The sequence below is a fragment of the Vidua macroura genome, chromosome 6 (genome assembly GCF_024509145.1).
Source record: "Vidua macroura isolate BioBank_ID:100142 chromosome 6, ASM2450914v1, whole genome shotgun sequence".
Taxonomy (NCBI): domain Eukaryota; kingdom Metazoa; phylum Chordata; class Aves; order Passeriformes; family Viduidae; genus Vidua; species Vidua macroura.
This window is the reverse complement of record NC_071576.1, coordinates 16,601,899-16,621,432: the sequence shown is the minus strand read 5'-3', so window position 1 is coordinate 16,621,432 and position 19,534 is coordinate 16,601,899. Positions and strand designations below refer to the sequence as shown.

Sequence of the window (19,534 nt, the reverse complement as noted above, 5' to 3'; positions counted from 1 at the left end):
AGACTGCAATTAAATAGCAACTAGAAAAACAGAAGCGTAGCTGCAAGCTAAGCCCACGCAAATCTGAGTTTGAGATAAGGCACACTTAAAAGATGAGCTACAACTTGTTCATATAATTAACTGCAAAAAAATATAGGAGGGCCTGTAAGCTGTTGTTGTTTTCATATCTTGGTTGTGTGTGCAAAAGTTCTATGGAAATAAACCAAGTTCTTGGTCTCAGGTGAGCTGCATTCAAAATTCTAGACATAAAAGGTATTTCCAACCCACTTTTTGTTAAAGAAGCACAATTTACAACTCTAGATAATTTGAGATTCTAGTAAAGGATTTCAGCTTATGCATACAAATTCTGAGTGGAATCATACCAATCACACACAGGTCATCAGCGGAGTAGGAGCTTGCAGAAATTCATGTAACACCTCCTGAAGTAACTCCTGAGCAACTGATAACATTGCTGATCAGAGCAGCTACTAAAAACTGCCACTATGCGTTCTGCCACACATTTGCTAACACCAGAGAAATGCCCAGATTCAGCATCTCCCTCCACAGCCTGGAGCAGAGATCAAATGCTCTCCAGTTATTAGAGGTCTGGCTACCCACCTCACACTATTAGCCAGATATCCTTACTTCCTCCAATTTATCTCAGCATCCTGCCACTTTGCTTTTTACAAAGTTATTATCTTCAGACTCTTCTTATCAGCTCAAATTAAACAGCAGTCAGCGCAGAGAAAACTGTGAAGAACTGAACCATTAAATTCTAAGATTTATTCTTAAAAAGACAGATTTGTGGGGAGGAGGAATGGCCCAGATTTGGTATGGAAGGAGAATGGCTCATATTTGGTAAGTTAAGGACCTTCTGCCCCCTTCTTTACTACCATGCAAGTCAAACCCAAATAAAAGTGGCATCAATAATCCTGAGTTTATGTTAATGAATTTATTTCCCTATAGAAAAGTTAATCCTAACTTTTAACCCTTGAAGTTAGTTTAAAGGAACTGAGAGCAGCTATAATAGATATATACCAGTATCTATTCACAGATAAATCTGGCTACCATTTCTTGTAACTTCTAAACAAGGCAAAAGTGCAATCAACCTAACATTACTACATGAGACATCCAATTTCTAAAATAATCACATAGTATATAGAAATACCTTATAAACGTAATCAGTTATAAGCTCCAAATAGCCAAAATACTTCTTTCATTCCACTAAGACCAACTACATGCTTCCTCACAGTTCCCCTCACCTTTGCCCTCCACTAGCTGCTGCTACTGTTCTTTCCATCAGCTGTTACACTACTCAGACCCCTGTGGGAGGCAAATGAGCTTGGCAAGCCAGCAGACACAGAAGGCCCCAGAACAAGAAGCACAGTTTTCTGCTGGCCGAGCACAGTAATTCCCTCCTCTGGTATTCATCAACACAAGGAAGAGGCCAGGAACACATAACCAGGAGAAACTGCACAGAGAAGCAACTTGATTAAGGGCAGGAAGAAAGAACTATTCTACATAATAGCAGTGAGGTGTTAGACCAGCTTGGTTACTTGTGAATCTCACGCTAGCATTTTCTATTCCAGATGAACATGCAGTGTGAGTACAAGCAGACGATCCACATCATCACTTACACTGTTGTAACACCCCTGGCTATCTGAAGAAACAAAGCTGTCAGTCAAAAATAAGACAACACATCTAAGTACTGTCACCACCTTTGCTCTTCATTCAGAAAAATGTCTGTCCTTAGTAATCTTGTTCTGTAAATGTGACAGTGAATGCAATAGGAGAAAAGCAAAGAAAATAACAAATTAAGAGTCCTCCACTCCTACTCTGGTGGACATGCAAAAAGGCATGTCACATGGTCTGCAAACTTTTCTGGTAGAGATGTCAATCTCTTAGGAAAGCTTTGCATATACAAATCACACTACAAACTGTATATATAAAAACAAACAAATTTGGTAAACACCTTCTAAGTAGGGCATGAGTCCTAAGAGGTTTAGAAATCCCTGGTTTATTCTGAGGATAAGCTTTAACCATACATCTGAGGTCTTGTATTTCACAAGGCTGCAAAACAGACGAAAACTGATGTTTCTATTTTTAAGTACTACTTATATCAAGATAAGGGAGCAGCATAGAAGGTGACAAACAAAATTAGACATGTAAAATAATTCATAATCCCTTGGGTTGGGTTTGCTATTCTGCTACTAACTCCTCTGTGTTTCATTACTCTGCCAGGCTAAATGTGAGGCTAGGTCAAATAGGAGACTACAGAAACAAGGTTTTGAGAGGAAAGGCAGTCAGAGAAGAGATCCCAGACAAGACAAATCAAACAGAAATGGGATAGCAAAAGTAGTAAGAAATTCACTAGGTAAAGAAACCATTGTGTTACAATGTTGGTGTATTTCCATGAGCAAACTTGATACCTATAAGTAATGTTCTATTTTCATGGCAATGTCACAATGTTCTTGGTGGCATATAGATCCGTGAACTTCCTGGGCATGCATTCTCTCCCCACAGTAATGCAATATTTCACACGGGCTAAGGTTTCTACAGAACTACATCATTCTACCTCATCTGAACTATAAAAATTCGCCCCCTCAGTGCTTTTCCAGACAGAGCCATAAATCTCACTGAACTTGACCAAGGTCACATTCCAATTACAGCAACAATGAATGGCCGGAAACACCCATGGAAATTCATGGATCCTTTATTTTACCCATTCAGCTGGCTACTGAACCAACCTAAGGTTTCCTCATTTTGTTTCCAAAGGAAGGAAAGAAAACACGAGAAAACTGATGTCCTGAAAATGCCCTGAGCAGATACAACCTTCATACTGAAGTCCACTGTAGACACTTCCTATGAGACACAACTGTTTCATCAAAAATACATGATGGCCTCACAATCAGCTTTGCAATGTGATTGTTAGCTTTCAGTTGTGTTTCTCAGTTCTGGGAGCACTTAAAAATACATTCAAATTAGTTTCAGATATTCAGGATTTAGTATTTCAACCTCTTCCAGTATTCTGTGAGCAAGCAATTATGTACTCAAAGCATGCACTAACTGTCTCATGACCATGCTTCACCATCATGGTGTTCATTTGCAATGTTAGACAAAATTCAACCAGCAATGAAAAATTCTTCAGTTCACTTTCTTAGAATGAACCTTTTTAAGTTAGTTAAACCAGTTGGGAACACTTACAAAGTTTCATTAGTGAAAACTGCTCTAAGATTTTATTTCTAAGAACTTGGGGTTTTTCTCAGTTCCATTCAAGAGCTGATATTCAGGATGTGAACACCGAACACTTGAGCATGGCTACAGACTCTCCAAGGACTGCATCTTTGTACCTCCAGGGCAGCACGATGATTTCTTTGCCAGCTGCTACAGTTGTTGAAAATCCTGCTGTACTGGTTATAACCAGCAAGGTGCTGGCAGCAGAGGGGCTGCAGGTGTAGCTCCAGTGGGAAAAGGCCAGGGGTTGCCCTGCCCCAGGTCCAGCTGGTTCCAAGAGTACCACAGCCAGACATAGGTGAGCCCCTCAGCACAACTGACAACACCTCTGGGAAAGTGTATTTAAGAAGGGGCAGAAAATGCCACAGAACAAAATAAAAGAGAACAAAAGGATTGAGAAACATCAGAAAAAAACAACATCAAGGTCAGAGAAGGAGAGGGACAGAGGTGCTCCACGGTGCCAGGGAGGACCCAAGCCAGGTGGATATGCCCTGAAGGAACTGTAGCACGTGGAGAGCCTGCTCCAAAGCAGGACCGCTCTCAGTGGGGAGCTTATGCCAGAGCAGAGGAAAAACGTGAGAAGGAAGGAGAGGCAGACAGAAACTACCTTGCACCATGACCCCTTTGCCCCTCACACCACCGGGGGAGGGGCACAGGAGTGAAGTTCAGCCTGGGAAAGGGGAGAGAAAAAGTGTTACTTTCATGTCTTTCTGTTTTAGCATCTGACTATATTTTATCTGGCAACAAATTAAATTCAGTTACTCCAAATCAAGCCTATTTTGCCCAGAGCAGTAACTAGTAAGTGATCTTCCTGTTTTTATTTGAAGCTATAATCTTACTCTACCTTTTGCCTCTGCCCCTCTAAGGAAGGGGAGAGACTGTGCAGCTGGGTGGGCATGTGCTGTTAGCCAAGGCTAACTCAGCACCCTGCACATAACCCCAGTTTTAACCCAATCTTTTAGCAGAATGCTGATGAAGCAAGAGCTCAGACCAAGATTTGTATTACATGGCATGAATCTCATTACTGCTACTGAGTCCTGGTTCTGAAGTAGAGAAATACAATACAAACAGGCTAAGTGGCTAACAAAATTTGAGTCAGGTTAAAGACCCCTTTTTCACTCATCTGTCTATTTCTCCATTGTGAAAAGCAATGCAAGTCACAAGCTTGACACAGAATGCACATTATCTGTGATCCAAATTGTGACTATTACATACAGAATAGCAATTCATCAATATTTCTCTTCTCTCTTTTACTTAAAGTTCAGCAAGCTCAAAAAACCTTTCAAATGCAATCAATCAGACACAGAAATTTGTTCTAGGGTCATTTTTATACATCCAAAATGCTACCTAAACTTTAATTTATATTTGATCCACTGCCAGGTTTTATACACAGACTACTGTTAGGGAGTAGATAGGATCCATCAGCAGAGCTAAACAGAATAAACAATACAATAATCAAGTCCACTCCAAATACCTCACCTCTCAAATGCTGCATTTCATCAGAAGTACATACTATTGCCTTGTGTATTCACACAGACCATTGTCCTGGGAGCTGTCATTGCTGTTTCTTCCTTCATCTTATTTAGGCTGCAAGCTTCAAGAGATGGGAATTTGCTAATGCAAAACAGCCCAAATAATAACTTAGACCATTAAACCTTTTATCAAGTTGTCTAATCCCAATTCCAAAAAGGAGCTGTAACTGAGTTCTAGTAAAATAAGTCTATTCTTTTGCAATAGTGCAAGATTGAAGAGATTACAAGAGAGCTTCCCAAAAGGATTCATTCCCATCTGTGTTCAAAGAGCAATAAACACTACTCCTAGCAATGTTGATATTTTCTGTTAAAATGCTCTAGCATTCAAGAGTTGAAGCCAATTCCCTACACATCAATACATGGTTAGAATAAAGATCCTCTTCCCTCTCCCTCTTCCCCATGCTTTTAAATCATTCCTAAGACATATTGTTACACATTCAGCAAAAAACCAGATTTTTGTTATCCATTCCCAAGTCAAAACTGAACATCAGTACAGAAGGATGCAGTAAAGTTCAGGGTACTGAACTTTTAAGTTAATTGCTTCAGATTAAGTAACAACAGGGATATGCCTCAGAGTGCCTTTCAGTTCACATCTCTCTTCATGGGTGGAACAGAGGCACTGCCTCTCCTTAGTAGTCTCACTAGCTGATAACCTTGGCCTGCAACCTGTTAGGTACACCTGGATTTGGAACACAAACTACCAGTTTTCCACACTCTCAACAGCAGGTGAAGGCATATCATTAAATAAATTACTCTCCTCCTGTGTTACTCCAATACAGAAGAGTCCCATATGATCAATTAATTTCCTGTTTATGTTCTCAGTTAGCCAGGCTTGGAAGTCATGCACATCGACTTAATCCTTCATGTGCTGTCAAAACGAGATAAAAGCTGCATATGATACTTTCCCATGTTTTAAAGATCAGCAAATACTTCAATAATTTGTATTTTGACTGGTACAGAATCTAAAAGATGCCTTCACAGGAAAACCACTGAAGTGTAAAGTAATGCAGATTGCATAATCTTCTCTTGATATGCTTCAGCTAGGTAAAACATACACAGGTTAGAGAAATTTAAGTCAAACTGTCAATAACATCTGCCTAGCTCTCCCTGGCTGTCTGAAATACCTAAGTACATCTTGAAACTATGAAGATCGTGCTTCCCAACTAGACAGAAAAAACATATTTGCCTTTGCTTGAAGTGATCTCTAACTAGCTCATCATCTATCACTCAATGATGCATGTCCTGAAATTAAACATACCTTCCATCTTTTCACTCATGTTTATTTTTAGTTAGCATAAGACCAGTGTCAGGAACACCACTCAGTTGTTCTTAAGGCAAACGCACGTGAAGGTTATCTACTACCCATTTATTCTTAAATTATTTTCTCTTCTTTGAGTCAGGCTTTTCCTCTTTTATTTGTATTTCCATGGAGCTGAATCATGCAGTTTTCTTCCTCATCTAAACATGCAAAGTTATCACTGCTGTCACAACAAACTTCCAGTGATGTCAATGTTATGCCTCATCCTCTCTGTTAACTTATCACCTCTGAATTCACCCCAAGTTCTCTCTTCACAGACTTGATTGCTCTCTGAAAATACCCCTACGTCCACCTCAAGCAGATGAGTGAGCCCAGAGAGGCACACACTATCCCCATATTTTTTCTCACGCAGAATTAAGGCATCCATGTGAAAGAGAACTTCCCTGTATCTCCCTCGTTCATTACGTACTTCCATGCCTCAGAATGAAGGACTGCTTTTCACCTCCTTCAATTAAGCATATAGAAGTTTGTGACATAAGAATTAAGAGAACAAGCAAAATATTTATAGTTCTTACAACAAAATACATGAAGCTGCACTATATTGCTGAGGATTGCTATTAAGAGAAAGGACGGAAGCCTTCATATAACACGCTGTGCACAGACCCTCTGGCAGTCACAGAAGGCAGAAGGACATTTCGGGCTTTATGCACACTGTCAGCATGTGCGCCTGCAAACTGCAGCGCTCGTGATAAACACCGGGTGCTCCGCGCCCCGGGGCGGGAGCGCACAGGGCCGCGCTGCCGGCCAGGCGGAGCGCGGCCCGCCCCGGCTCCGCGGGCGCTCCGCGGGCGATGTGCGCGGAGCCTCCGGCCGGGGCCGGGCCCGGGGCGGCTCCCGCCTCCCTCCGCGCCGCTCCCGCCCGGCCGGGCCGCCCCGACCCGCCGTCCGCCCGTCCCGCCGGCGGCCCCGCCGCCTCCCCGGGCTCCGCAGGCCCCTCTCGCCGGCCCGCCCGGCTGCACCTGCCGGGCCCCCGCCGCCGCCCGCCCCGCGCCGCACCGTTCGCGATGAGCTTGGCCGAGAGCTGCTTGACGAGCTCGGGAATCCGCTCCCACTGGCACTCGGAGCGACACCGCTCGATCTCCGTCTCCAGCCGGGAGCCCGCCTTCCTGGTGGCCATGGTCGGGCCGAGGGGCCCCGGCGGGGGACGGGGCCGGGGCGGCGGGCAGGGGGAGGCGGGGACGGGCGGCGGCGGCCCCGGGAGCGGCGGAACTCGAGCGCCGCGGCCGCGCCGCGCTGGCGGCCCCGGGAGCGCCGGGAGCAGCGCCCCCTGGCGGCTGCGCGGGGCGGGGCGGGGCCAGCGGCGGGGCCGGGCGGGCCTGGCGGGGAGCGCGGCCCGGGCTGAGGGGAAGCTCGGCCGCTCCCGCCGCCGGACAGCGCTGCCCGGGCACCCGCGGCAGGCGCAGGGAGAGCAGGAGGGACAGAGAGAGCGAGTCTTCTAATGCGAGCGCCGCGCCGCTGAAGGTGCTGCTGGTAGCGGGCCGCTACCGCGGGCACCGGCAGGACCTGGCCCTTGAGAGCCCGCTCACGCGAGGGGAGGCGATGGCGCGTTCAGCTGGTTCTGTTCCTCCGCGGGCGAGTGATGACCACACACCTCTGCTACACTTTCCCCTTCCACAAAAGGTAACGCAAAATGAGTTCCTGCCGTCGCTGGTCACCTCCTCACCCGCCTTGAAACCATTGATCCCCGCTCGCTCGAGGGGTTTTAGTGCATTCAATGGCGCTTTCCCATTCCGTGCTCACAGCCCGGTCTCTGCCGTCCCAGTAGCCGGCTCCAGACCAAGCAGACCCCAGCACGGCCACCTGCTCAGGACTCACCTGTGCCTTAGTCAAAAACCAGAGCGAAAGAAAGGTACAGAGATTATGGCCTATGTTTTGAGGAAATAAATGGATTTCCAACATTTGGCTAGAATAAAAACACTAGCTGAAACAATTCCAATGGTACTGTGTATCTTTATCAAACACTACATCACACAAACACAACACAGCAATTCCACTAACTTACATATATCTTGCAAAGCTGCAGCCATGACTGATTTTCACTGAAAAAGTAGCAAAAAGACCTACCTACTATCCCCTGCTGGGGGAAGAAATCTCACAAATTGCTACTTACTTTTCACAAAATAAGGATACAGCCCATTGACAGAAAGAACAAGTTTTGCAGAGATATGGTGTAGCTATGCACAACTGAATTCAGATAATTCAAGTGTCTTGCTCCACATCCTTGGGTCATAGTGCAGACTTGTACAATTAATTCTTTTCATCCACAGACATGAGAAGTCAGTGAAGCCACAGGAATTTGTTTGAGTTTATGAGGATGACTGTCACAGGTGATGATAAAGATTCAAAAAACAGGCTTGATGCATTTTTTGCTTTTACATGCATTGCACTCCTCTGCATCTAGCACATGTTAATCTCCAGAAATTACAAGTTCACGAAGTGAGAAATCAAATTTGGGCAAATGTAAAACTATTGGCTGTTCTATGAATAGATCTGTTAAATACAACATGACATTGCCTGTGGGCATTGGGAGAGTTGTTTACATAAAAGAATTTCTAAACAATTATCTGCTTCCTGTGTGTTCACATATACTAGAGACATGTGCTTTCTGGAGTTTTGCTTGGTTTTGGTCATCAGCTGAAGCATGAGAAACAACATGGATTTTTTTAAAGATCTGGAGTTTCCATTGAATTGACCAGGAACAGACCCTGGCTTACACAATTAAAAGTTTGTTAGTGTGTTTCCCAGCTATATCCTCAATGTAATAAATACTTCTTCCAACAAATCTTGTCTTGCTTCCATCATCCTTAGACTATCACAACTATTGCAACTCTATGACAGGCATAAAGCATCTAGTTCAGTGTTTCAAGTAATTTACTTTTCATTCCCAGTGTTATTAAAAGCATAACAACACAAAATTCAGATATTGTAATTTGCCTTTCAGTCAAGTTGCTTTTAGAGCACCTTCAGGTTACAGTCCCATTTCAAACAAAATATTCTTCAGAATTTAAAAGTGAAATGAAATGGTAGTAGAACATAACAGTGTTTAAAAAAATACAATGGAGTACTACAGGATTGGAAAGAGGACTTAATAATGTAACAAAAGCAAAAAATAAATAAATAAAAAAGCATTTTTTGCATACATGAGTTTTCAGAAGATCCAGAGAACATCAAACTGGTTATAACATGTCTTTCTACTGGGGAGAAAAGATAAGTTAAAAATTAGGAAGGAAAATAATGATAATTTAAAATGTTTGATATTTTAAGTACTAGTTCTTTTACAGATAAGACTATGAAAACTAAAATTTCAACTTTCTAAAAGAGCTAATTTGCCTATGAAGATTATTCATATTGATTCGCAACAATTCTAACACATTTTGTTAGCACTGATCACATCATTTCACTAAAAGCGACCACCAATAGTATTAAAATATTTACATTACAGCTCATCAGGCTTATTATCTCAACAGCTCATATTTATGAAGTGAGACATCTATGCAAAAGGAATTATCACACTTTGAAATGCTTAGGAAATCTGCTCTAACATTTATGAAACTTCCATACACCCAAGACTGCTCTGAGAATATTCCGTTGTAGATGACCCATAATGGAATACAATAATGGATTTGGAATTGATAGCATAAAAGTAAGAGAGAAAAGAAGCACAATCCTGCATATTTTGTCAAACATCCCATATTTTTTCAACCTTTAACAAAGTGTTCTTTTCTGGAAATGGCCTATTTATTACACTGTTGGGGCAGACCAAAGCATACATGTACTTGGCTAGAAATAGCCTGCTTGTAAGGTGAGGCTGCTGGCTAGCAGACATAGAGAGATACCTGGTTTGTGAAAAGGAGGGAAATTCAAAATGCAGGAAAATAACTAAGATGTATTGGTCAATCATTTTGCCTTATGCCATCTCTCCCACTCCAATCCCCCCAAACAGGGGGAAGAGAAACAGTGGATTGTTCAGTGCAATTTCATGAGCTTGGTATGAAGAAACAGGGCCTTTCACTACACAGCTACACACTGTGGTGGTTTGATCCTGGCTGGATGCCAGGTACTCCCCAAAGCCACATGGTCATTCCCCTCCAGGAGTGAACAGGGAGAGAAAATACAGCGGAAGGCTCATGAGCTGAGATAAGGGCAGGCAGAGGTCACTCACTGATTACTGTCATGGGCAAAACAGACTCAATTTGCTATATTAATTGAATTTATTATCAAGCAAAATCAGAGCAGAATAATAAGAAATAAACCAAATAATGAAAACACTTCTCCCCCACCCTTCCCTCTTTCCTGAGCTCTACCTGCTCACCCCCAGCAGCACAGGCAGACAGGGAACAGGGCTTACAGTCAGTTCATCACCTGTTGTTTCTGCCACTGCTCAGGAAGAGAGGGTCTTTCCCATGAGAGACACTTCTCCATGAACTTCTCCAGTGTGAGTCCTTGCCACGGGCTGCAGTTCTGCATGAACTGCTGCAGTGTGGGCCCCTTTACACAGGATGCAGTCCTTCAGGAGCCTGCTGCTCCAGTGTGGGTCCCCCACGGGATCACATGTCAAACACTCCCTAACACGGGCTTCTCTCTCCACAGGTCTGCACGTCCCTCTCAGGACCGTGTTCCCATGGGCTCACAGCCTTCCTCTGGGCACCCCCTGCTCAGGTGGAGCTCTGCTTCCCTGTTGACCTCCATAGGACTCAGGGGCACAGCTGCCTCACCGTGGTCTTCACCACAGGCTGCAGGGGAATCTTGGCTCCAGTGCCTGGAGCACCTCCTGCCCCTCCTTCTGCACTGACCTTGGCGTCTGCAGAGTTGTTCCTCTCACATATTCTCACTTCTCTCTTCCTGGTCACAATTACATCTGTGCAATAACTTATTTTCCTTCTTAAATATGTTATCACAGAGGTTTACTATCATCTCTGATGAACTCAGCCTTGGCCAGCAGTGGGTCCATCCTGAAGCCAACTGGCACTGGCTTTGTTGGATGTGAGGGAAGCTTCAAGCAGCTGCTCACAGAAACCATTACTGCAGTGTCCCCTCCACTACCAAAACCTGGCCACACAAACCCAATACACACACTGATAAGGTACTCTCATACTTCTCATAACCTGAAAATAAACCTGGTAAAGGAACTTTCTGCACTAGTACTCCACACAGATCTATGAGAAACAGGTGTGATGGGCCTTTAAACTGGTGACAATGTTAGAGAGAATATAAACTGAGTTAAATAAAGCAGCACTTCAATCTCTGCTAAGATATTAAATATTCTATAACAAGGAATCAGAAAAAAACAATTCAAAAAGTACTTGCATTTATACAGGCAACATATGAAAACAGACTGCTCAAAACCCAGAGGAGAGGAAAAAACCTCCTGCAAGTAAACTCACAGGGTCAATGGGTTTTTTATTCTAGACCAAATTTTTGGCTTCTTAGACAAATACTATTCACCACTGATGTGGCAGGGAAGAATCCAATATTAACAGCCAACTTGTGTCATAGGTTAGCGATGCTTAATGGCCAGTGTTGTTTCACTATTTAAAGAAAAAGTGTTTAATATGCAAGTTTACCTACTACTCTGGTTTTAATTTGGCACACTGACCAGTGGTATGTTGTTTTTTTTCCAAAAAGTTTGTCTGAAACTGCTAGTCATAATGCTGATTCTTAAAATTATTTTTCTACCTATAGCATACATCAGAGAAATAAAATAATTTTGAGGGCAATATGATGCTACAGAAGACAGCATAAAAGTCCTTTTTTTACATCCATAGTAAAATAAAATAAAAAGTAAACATTAAAAAGCTTTTCCTCAGCACAAATTGTAATTTTACCAATCTTTTATCTTTCAATTAGAATCAACATTGTAATGCCTATTAGAATGTTAAATATATTCCTACTGCAAGTGATCAGAGATGCAATTCAAATACTACTTGTATTTTAAGGCAATCATAATCAACTCCTACTACCATCTGATATTCTGTTAAATGTGAAGTGCAAAAATTCTCAGGCCAAAACTCATTAGTGAGATAATTAATTTCTCTACAGTGAAGAGCACAGCTCATAACCATTAACAGATGCAAAACTTTTACTGGAACCCAAGTTGTCTTTTTTTTTCAGTTAGTACAACATTGTTGGTAAAAGGAGGAACTACACAGTTCTCCATTCCTACTGAAATCAGTAATCTCTATGAAACTGAGAACAGACCATATGAAAATTCTTTGAGGAAAGAATTTCACAGTGACATTTGTCTCCTTTTCGAGAGTACAAACACACTGTTTGAAGGGAAGTGAGATTGAAGAGTATCCACTAAATCAACAGTCTGACAAAAAGCCCATTATAAATCCTGCCACCCCTGCCTCATAGCAAGGAAGACAGTCATGTAAAAAGTTAAATAAACTTTATCAAATTATTTCAACATTTCAAGGTTTTGTAATTAGATGAGTTTATTTTCTTAGAGATAGAATAGTTACATCTACAAATGTACATTATTTTGTAAACCATTAAGCCCTTATGCCTGTTTGAAAGTTGAAATCATACACAAAACAATTCAAGAAAACTTAGGAACCTGAAAACCTTTCTTTATAATGGACTTGATTTTGTAGTTTGTTGCCTTCAAAGTGATTCAGTTCGTAGTGCACTTGTGAGATAATGGGCAATTGATACTACAAATGGAATGTATGCCTGTACAATCAAGCAAGCAGATTTTTTTACTATTTTATGAAATCCCTTGATGTTCATTCACAGTCATTAATAAATCACTGGGGCTAGCAGCCACTGATATTGTCTGAATTCAAAGTTTAATTACTAAATGTGCTGCAAAAAAAAAAAAGTCATATGCCAAAAGAAGTCCTTTCTAAGCCCACCCATGCGAAATGGGAGCCAGTATTGCCAGTGAAAGGGCAACAGAGTATCACTCCACTGCCAGTATCTACTGAAATGCTGTTCCAGCTCAGTGTTTCATACTACATTTTAAACCTGATACACTGTGCCTGGAAATATCATCTGCGCCACAAATGCACATATTTACACACACAAAAGAAAAGTCACCTCCCAGAATTTAAAGAAACCTGCATTCCACTGTTTTTCAGAGGCTGAATAAATGTATTTATATCTGAATTGCAACTTGCTCCACAACTGTATTTTTACAGTGGTGTGGTGCCAGTGAATTTGCTATCCTACATTAACATGTAGTAAAAAATAGGGAGCAAAATGGGAAGAAAAATGCCATAGCTTGCTGTTTCTCATTTTTATTGTGCCAATGTAAAACACTGCAGTCTTGTTCAAAGATCTAGGGATTTTAGATAAGTGCTTTGGCTACTTTTAAGTTCAAGGAAAAGCCAGGGTAGGGTCTAATAATGGGTCTTTCATTGTGCTACTGTCAAGGTAAGCCTCTTTCCTGCTCTATTTCAAACTGGTGTCCAACACTGCTTGGAGGAAAGCAGGTGAAGAGGACCCCGCAGTGTCTTTGCACAAAAACAAAACTTACAGACACAGTTCAGCTAAATTCTAGATGTGATCCAGATTGTAGCTTAATCACTAGCTTAAACTCAAAACCAAAAATCTTCCTAGGCAAATTGAACCTCAGAAGGAAAGACGTTTTCCTATTCTTTTGACTTACATCTGAAAACAGTGAAACAGTGTCCAGAATAGTATTATGGATTTTTAAAAAAATAGTAATTATATGTTTTTAGAGAGAGACAACGGTTTTGCACTTTCTTAGGCCTCTACTTTTCAAAACAGAAAACCAGCCATGTACCATTTTTGATTATTCCTTAAGGGTAAAAATAAAAGACAATATCATACTGCATTCAAACGTTTGCTTGTCGCAGTCAGTGATAGACAAACTATTTGCCAGCTTCATTGCCAGACCACAAGAGGGAGTCGAAAGCTACACACAACTTCGGAAAATTTCTAAACCCGTAGGTAGCTTAAAACATTGACAGAAAATACTACATGGTGTGAATACTATGACAAATGGCTAAGAAAGTTGCCGAGGACAATGAATAATTTCAGCAACATCATCAGTTCATTACTATCTAGAGGCAAGAAAAACATTGGTGACAAAGGAGTATTCAGCAACTATTTTTATTCTGTTTGGAAAGAATGAAAAATCATGCATTTAAATTAGATGTCTCAATTATATTAATAACTGGAGAGAAGTCTTTAAAAAATCAGCAGAGCCAGAATTAGTACAAAATAGCCTTAAACAAAGAGTGGCTCCTCTGGGGCTCATGATGTGCCTTTGAACAGGTCATGGAATACCAGGGGCATCCTGAGGACACTGGGCTCCTGCCTGTGTGCCAGAGGAAGGTGGAAGGCAGTGGGAAACACAGTCTGCCCAGCCTGATGTGACCCTAAGAGAAAATGCACATACAAGGCTACATTATTATGTTCTAAAAGCCAGGTCCTTAGCAGAGAGGGGAGAAGGAGACTTTCTAGTATTAACTGGGGAAAATTCCAAGAGATCCATATTCCTACTAATCAGAAGCACTATAAAGTGGACCCAGTAACACAAGTGTGAGCTGCTACTTCTGCATAGCAAATATTGGTTCAGAGATCTGACAAGTCACAGTTTCTGCCATAACAACTAGCAGAATTAAAAAAAAATATTTGCTTAATGTTTTTGAAATTAAATATCATGTAAAGAAAACAGCATTTAAAACCAGAATAACACTAAAAACAAAGAACTATACAAAACAAAAACAAAAAGTTGAGACCTGCTCCAAATAAAGTTATATAAGAAATAAGACTTTTAAAAGTTATCACAATAATTAACTATTTGGTTCAATACCAAAGAGGCAGCAGATTCTTCCAGTCTTGATGTCTCCAAAACAAGATTGAATGTTTTTCATCAACAAGAATTGGTCAAACACAAGTTATTTGTCTAGAGACAACAGATTTACATTTGATACAGGATATCAGGAAATCACAGACAATTCCCTTGAAATCCTTGCTGCATTGTGCAGTTGCAGCCTACAAAACACCAGGCATCACCAAAAAGACTACCTAGGACCAAGCAGCCAGCATAATTCTGCCACAGTGTAGCCCACACTAATCTGCACTGGAGTGCTGCATGGAATTCTGGTCCCACTGGTTTGACTCAGCATTACATTTCTGACGTTCTTACAATATTCAGTTGGCTTCACACACTACAACTTACCTCATCTGGTCTAACTCAACCTTTCAGAACTCTATTGCCTAACACTTGCTCTTGTAGGTCAAAAGACAAACTCTGCTTGCAGCTTCAGAGATTCTCAAAAATTAATTTTTTTTCCTCTTCATATCCTCTGTCATAGTCCAATGTCAAAGCTCCTTTCTATGAAAAGCTCAACTTGGTATTTCCAGAGAAGATTACAACTGAAACACAGTTCATTTAAAATACAGTAACATGATCAAGGAAGTCTCCAAAAGGTCTAGCATTTGTCTGAAACCACAGAATATAACTGCCAGTCTGCTTCACTGCCCTGGAGATCATTCTATCAGCACAGATAAGGTAAGAAGAGCATACATGCTTTTTTTAGCTGCTTGATAAAAACTCAAGTAGAAAACAATAATGTTACTGTGACGACGGCCAGTTGAAAATGGATGTGAACTATCCTCCTGTGGACTTTATCTATCTTCACAAAGATGATTCACAAACAAAGCTTCTGGGGACTAACTGCCAGTTTTCAGCCTCTTACTGCTCCTGCTGGATCCAAGTATAGGTTCCCGAAAATTGGAAGTTCCACATCTGCAGGACAAAGCTGGTTTCTCCTACCTGCTGCTGACCTAACTCTACTTTAAAGTGTAAAAGTCAGCCAGCCAGATCTGGCACCTTGTTCAGAGTATATTTCAATCCAAGTTGGAAGGTGGTACTTCAGCTCATATATTTGCACACATTTTCCCTGCCCAAAATTTTAAAACTGTTTGGTTTTTGGTGTGTTGTTTTTGTTTTTTTTTTTTTTTTCCCTACTTCTAACAATATTCATTCTGTTTGTCAGTTAAGTCATCTGAAGAGTAAGGTACCTATTTAATGACCAGTGCAATTTAAGCTGGGTATTTACACACTGATAAAGGAAAATGTTTATTGCATAGCTTTTCTTCATGCTTTTATTTCCTCTGTATATTGGCCATTTGACTCCACAGTTCTTTTTGGGCAGAAATACCCATGTATTACCTTTCAGGACAAGCAGAAAGAATACAGAAATCAAAGAAATGAGTGGGTTAACATAAACAGAATGGCCAGGAAACTAAGAAAACTAAGTATGGGGAGTAAAAATAAATAATAGTAATTAAAAGCAAACACTACACACACACCCTTCTGAAAAACCCAAACAAAACCTGCATACTTAATCCCAATGTATACTAGAAAAATGTAGGATTCTTTAGGTATGATGATAGTATTATACCATAGGATTTTACCATATATAGATATATTCATACAACTTCCTCTAAACCCGAGCTCCTGACAGTGCTCAAGCTCAGTAACAGCTCAAATACTATCAGGCTGTCTTAAGAGACTTGTTCAGATACTTCTCCCTGCTGCCAGAGAAGTCAAGCATAATGTAACAGCCAGTAAACTCCCTGGTTATTACTAATAAAACTGCCTTCACCCAAGTATTCAGATGTATTCAGTATTCCCTAGTATTCAGATGTTTGGTTTGGTTTTTTTTTTTTTTAATTTTTCTGTGAGAAGAGTTCCCAGCATACCCAACTTAAGCAATCAGAACAACGATGGACCTGCAGACCACAGGGAATACCCATGCTATTGCTCTGCACTGTGCACAAGATCTTCTGTTAATGTGAATCCAAGGCTGACTTGTTATCAATGACATGATGTACTTGTCCAGATTACTTTGCACTAACTTTGAAGCCACCAAACTGGTTAACCACACAATGTAGGGCAACAAAAAAACTCTCTTCCTATTTTTAACAACATAGTCTGAAGAAGAAAATGGGCTGCTGAGGATCAAAACCTTAATTTCAGTTATCATTCCAGCATAGCTGAAGAGTCTGATTTGCCAAATGTTGATCATACCCTGGTGCTTAACAAGACCTGCAAACAAGGAGAAATACCTCCAAGACAGAAGCCCAGCAACAGATTTTCCTAAAACCTGTGTCTCTGACAGGACTGGCCAACAGTCTGGGCTTATCATCCTTCAAATTAGCGTGGTTAGGCTTTAACAGCTCTAGAGACAGGAGCGTGCACTTGACATCTGGTTCCACAATGTTCTACAAGTCCTGAGCAGTCTTCTAGAACATAGCTTTTCTGTATTTTCTTCACCACTATATTCACAAAATGATCCTTTCTTCTAGTACTTTTTCTGTCAAATTCAGAATCATCCTCTGGACTCACTCCAAAAATCCTCATTCATTTTCTGAATATTAGGCAAAATAAACCAATTCAATTAATTGTCTTGCTTTTTGATTCTCTTGCTTTCTTGCACCTGTCACAAGGTTTTGCATGTTGGCATGACAAAGAATTTAGAGAAGTGTGTATTTGTCAGATAGAAAATTCCACTGTAATCTGTTGATAACTGGCATTAAGGAAATAAGGAATCCATGTCCACGATGCTGTATTTGCCACTTGAAAACTGCACTGTTTCCAAGAAGAAAAGTTGTCAGGTTAATCTGCGTGGGGTTCTTTTATGCAAAAAGATTTTAACTGAATGTGGAGATCATTGCTCCTTCAAAAGCAATGGTGTACAACCAGAATGTCCTGTAAATTACAGCGAGGTAAAGCACTCGGCATTCCCTTCTTCCCATTTCTTTCCTTCTACCCATTCCCTGCCCACACTGACACATGAAATAGAACACCCTGTTCCAATCACTGCAAATTAACACAGCCTGCTCCTTTATAACCAGCTGTCAGAATCTGTCACCAATTCATTTTTTGCCTTTACAGCTTCAAAGGTAAAGGTAGAAATTAGGGATGATTTCTTCTACTAGGACTACAGTAAAAGTTTTTATCTGGCAAGAAACAATTTTGCAGGTTCCTTTCTCTGCAGATGAAAGAAATCAATACTGTAAAGATATCTTTAAGCATCCATATTTGCTGCAGGAGCATCTTAAGACTATCAAAATTGAAAGACAATGCCAAACTTTTATTCATTTTTGTAATCCAGCTGCATGTTAAGATTCAAAGCCTGTTCTCATTTTGGTCCTAAAGTAGATCTCAAGTCTTCCTTTTAATTTGACAGCACTAAAAATTGAACTGACCTGCCACATGTATACCAGTTGCATACTAATGGACTGACATGGTGATACGTACTAAGCAGAATTGTATGAACACTTGAACATAAAAGCAGCAGGGACACAGCACCTTGAGCTCTACTTTGTAGCATCCCTCTACAGTGAGCACATCACCAGAGAGTGGGATCCTCCTCCCTCAAGCAGGCATAGCTTCAACAAGAGTAACTACTACATACAGCGGAGTTATCTGCTCAAAGGATGAGAACTCATTAAGGAGACACCTGAGAAAAGCTTTGAGGTATTTGTGGGTTTTGTGAATTTAGTTTCTCTCCTCACAGTATATTACTTTTATAGGAAAAAAAAAGCATAAGTACTGTTACTATTGAGTGAGATTCTGCAGACCATATGACACCTCTGTAAGCAGTCCCCTTGAGTAACTTAGGGACAAATTTCAAGCATTGTCCCCTCTCTGCAGCATCATCTTTAAATTTCCCCCTTTCTTCTCACTTTCCTAAATTACAAAGACCTTAAACTTGAAAGCTTTTTTAGCATAGCTGAATGTCCCACGAAATCACAAACATAACTTAGATAAAATGTACTTGGCTAGACACAGTTTTATCAGCAAATATTATTTATATATATGCATATTTTGAAGTGGTTACCTTTCCAAGCAGATTTATTTTGGTTATTCACAAGGCCTAATCCTAAATCCTCCTATTTTTCTCCTGCTTACAAAAATAGACCTTTGATCATAATCATACCAAGACAACTACATATTTAACAAAATAAAACAACAATTACAGAAAATCAGATGAACATAAATGAGACCAATTTTAAGATTTGATGCTGGATTTCTTGACAAATATCTTTGTATTAAGAAAGCTGTAAGAAGTTTGCAATCAGTTTGCGGTTTCATCTGTTAGGTTTTTTTGGCAGTTCCTGAAGCAATTAAAGAAGAGTTCTGTTTTTCTTTCCTTTATTATTGGCATTTCAAAGGAAGTTAGCAGACTTCTGCATGATTCTCGTAAATACAGTTAGATTGGTTGCCAATTTTTTAAAAGCAATTTTACATGTGAATAATATGGATTCCTTTCCACAACTGAATGAAGTATAAGTCATACCAGCCCTTATTTCTACCTAAACACTTGTAATTGTTTCCCAGCCAGTTGCTGTCTTCCATTTCTATCACACAGATCACAAAGGTTGTCAAAATACATGTTTTCTTGTAATTTATATTACTGCAGGTCTCTTGCATTTCTCTATTATGCAGTTTCTGGGCACAATAAACAAGAGCTGGTCTATGTAA

General features: G+C 40.8%; 2 protein-coding genes across 2 annotated transcripts in view; one reads left to right on the top strand and one right to left on the bottom strand.

The window, feature by feature from the left end:
* The window catches only part of TTC7B (tetratricopeptide repeat domain 7B), a 120,621-nt gene extending 113,358 nt beyond the window's left edge, over positions 1-7,263 (bottom strand). Inside the window, exon 1 of the mRNA XM_053980870.1 lies at positions 7,060-7,263. Within this exon, the coding sequence (XP_053836845.1) occupies positions 7,060-7,180 (121 nt within the window). The 5' untranslated portion in view covers positions 7,181-7,263. The remainder of the gene's footprint in view (positions 1-7,059) is intronic.
* LOC128808533 (translation initiation factor IF-2-like) lies at positions 7,179-8,299 on the top strand. The gene is made up of 3 exons (XM_053979736.1): positions 7,179-7,225; positions 7,362-7,683; positions 7,806-8,299. Exons 1-3 carry the CDS (start codon positions 7,179-7,181, stop codon positions 7,887-7,889), a joined length of 453 nt encoding a protein of 150 aa, XP_053835711.1. The 3' UTR covers positions 7,890-8,299.
* The last annotated feature ends 11,235 nt before the right edge of the window (positions 8,300-19,534 follow it).

What these genes read in the sequence shown, in the direction of transcription:
- LOC128808533 (XM_053979736.1), top strand. Translation starts at nt 7,179, where the DNA reads ATGGTCGGGCCGAGGGGCCCCGGCGGGGGACGGGGCCGGGGCGGCGG. An exon ending in GGACGGGGCCGGGGCGGCGG is followed by an intron (nt 7,226 to 7,361) that starts GCAGGGGGAGGC and finishes GGGCGGGGCCAG; the next exon opens with CGGCGGGGCCGGGCGGGCCT. An exon ending in ACTTTCCCCTTCCACAAAAG is followed by an intron (nt 7,684 to 7,805) that starts GTAACGCAAAAT and finishes CCGTGCTCACAG; the next exon opens with CCCGGTCTCTGCCGTCCCAG.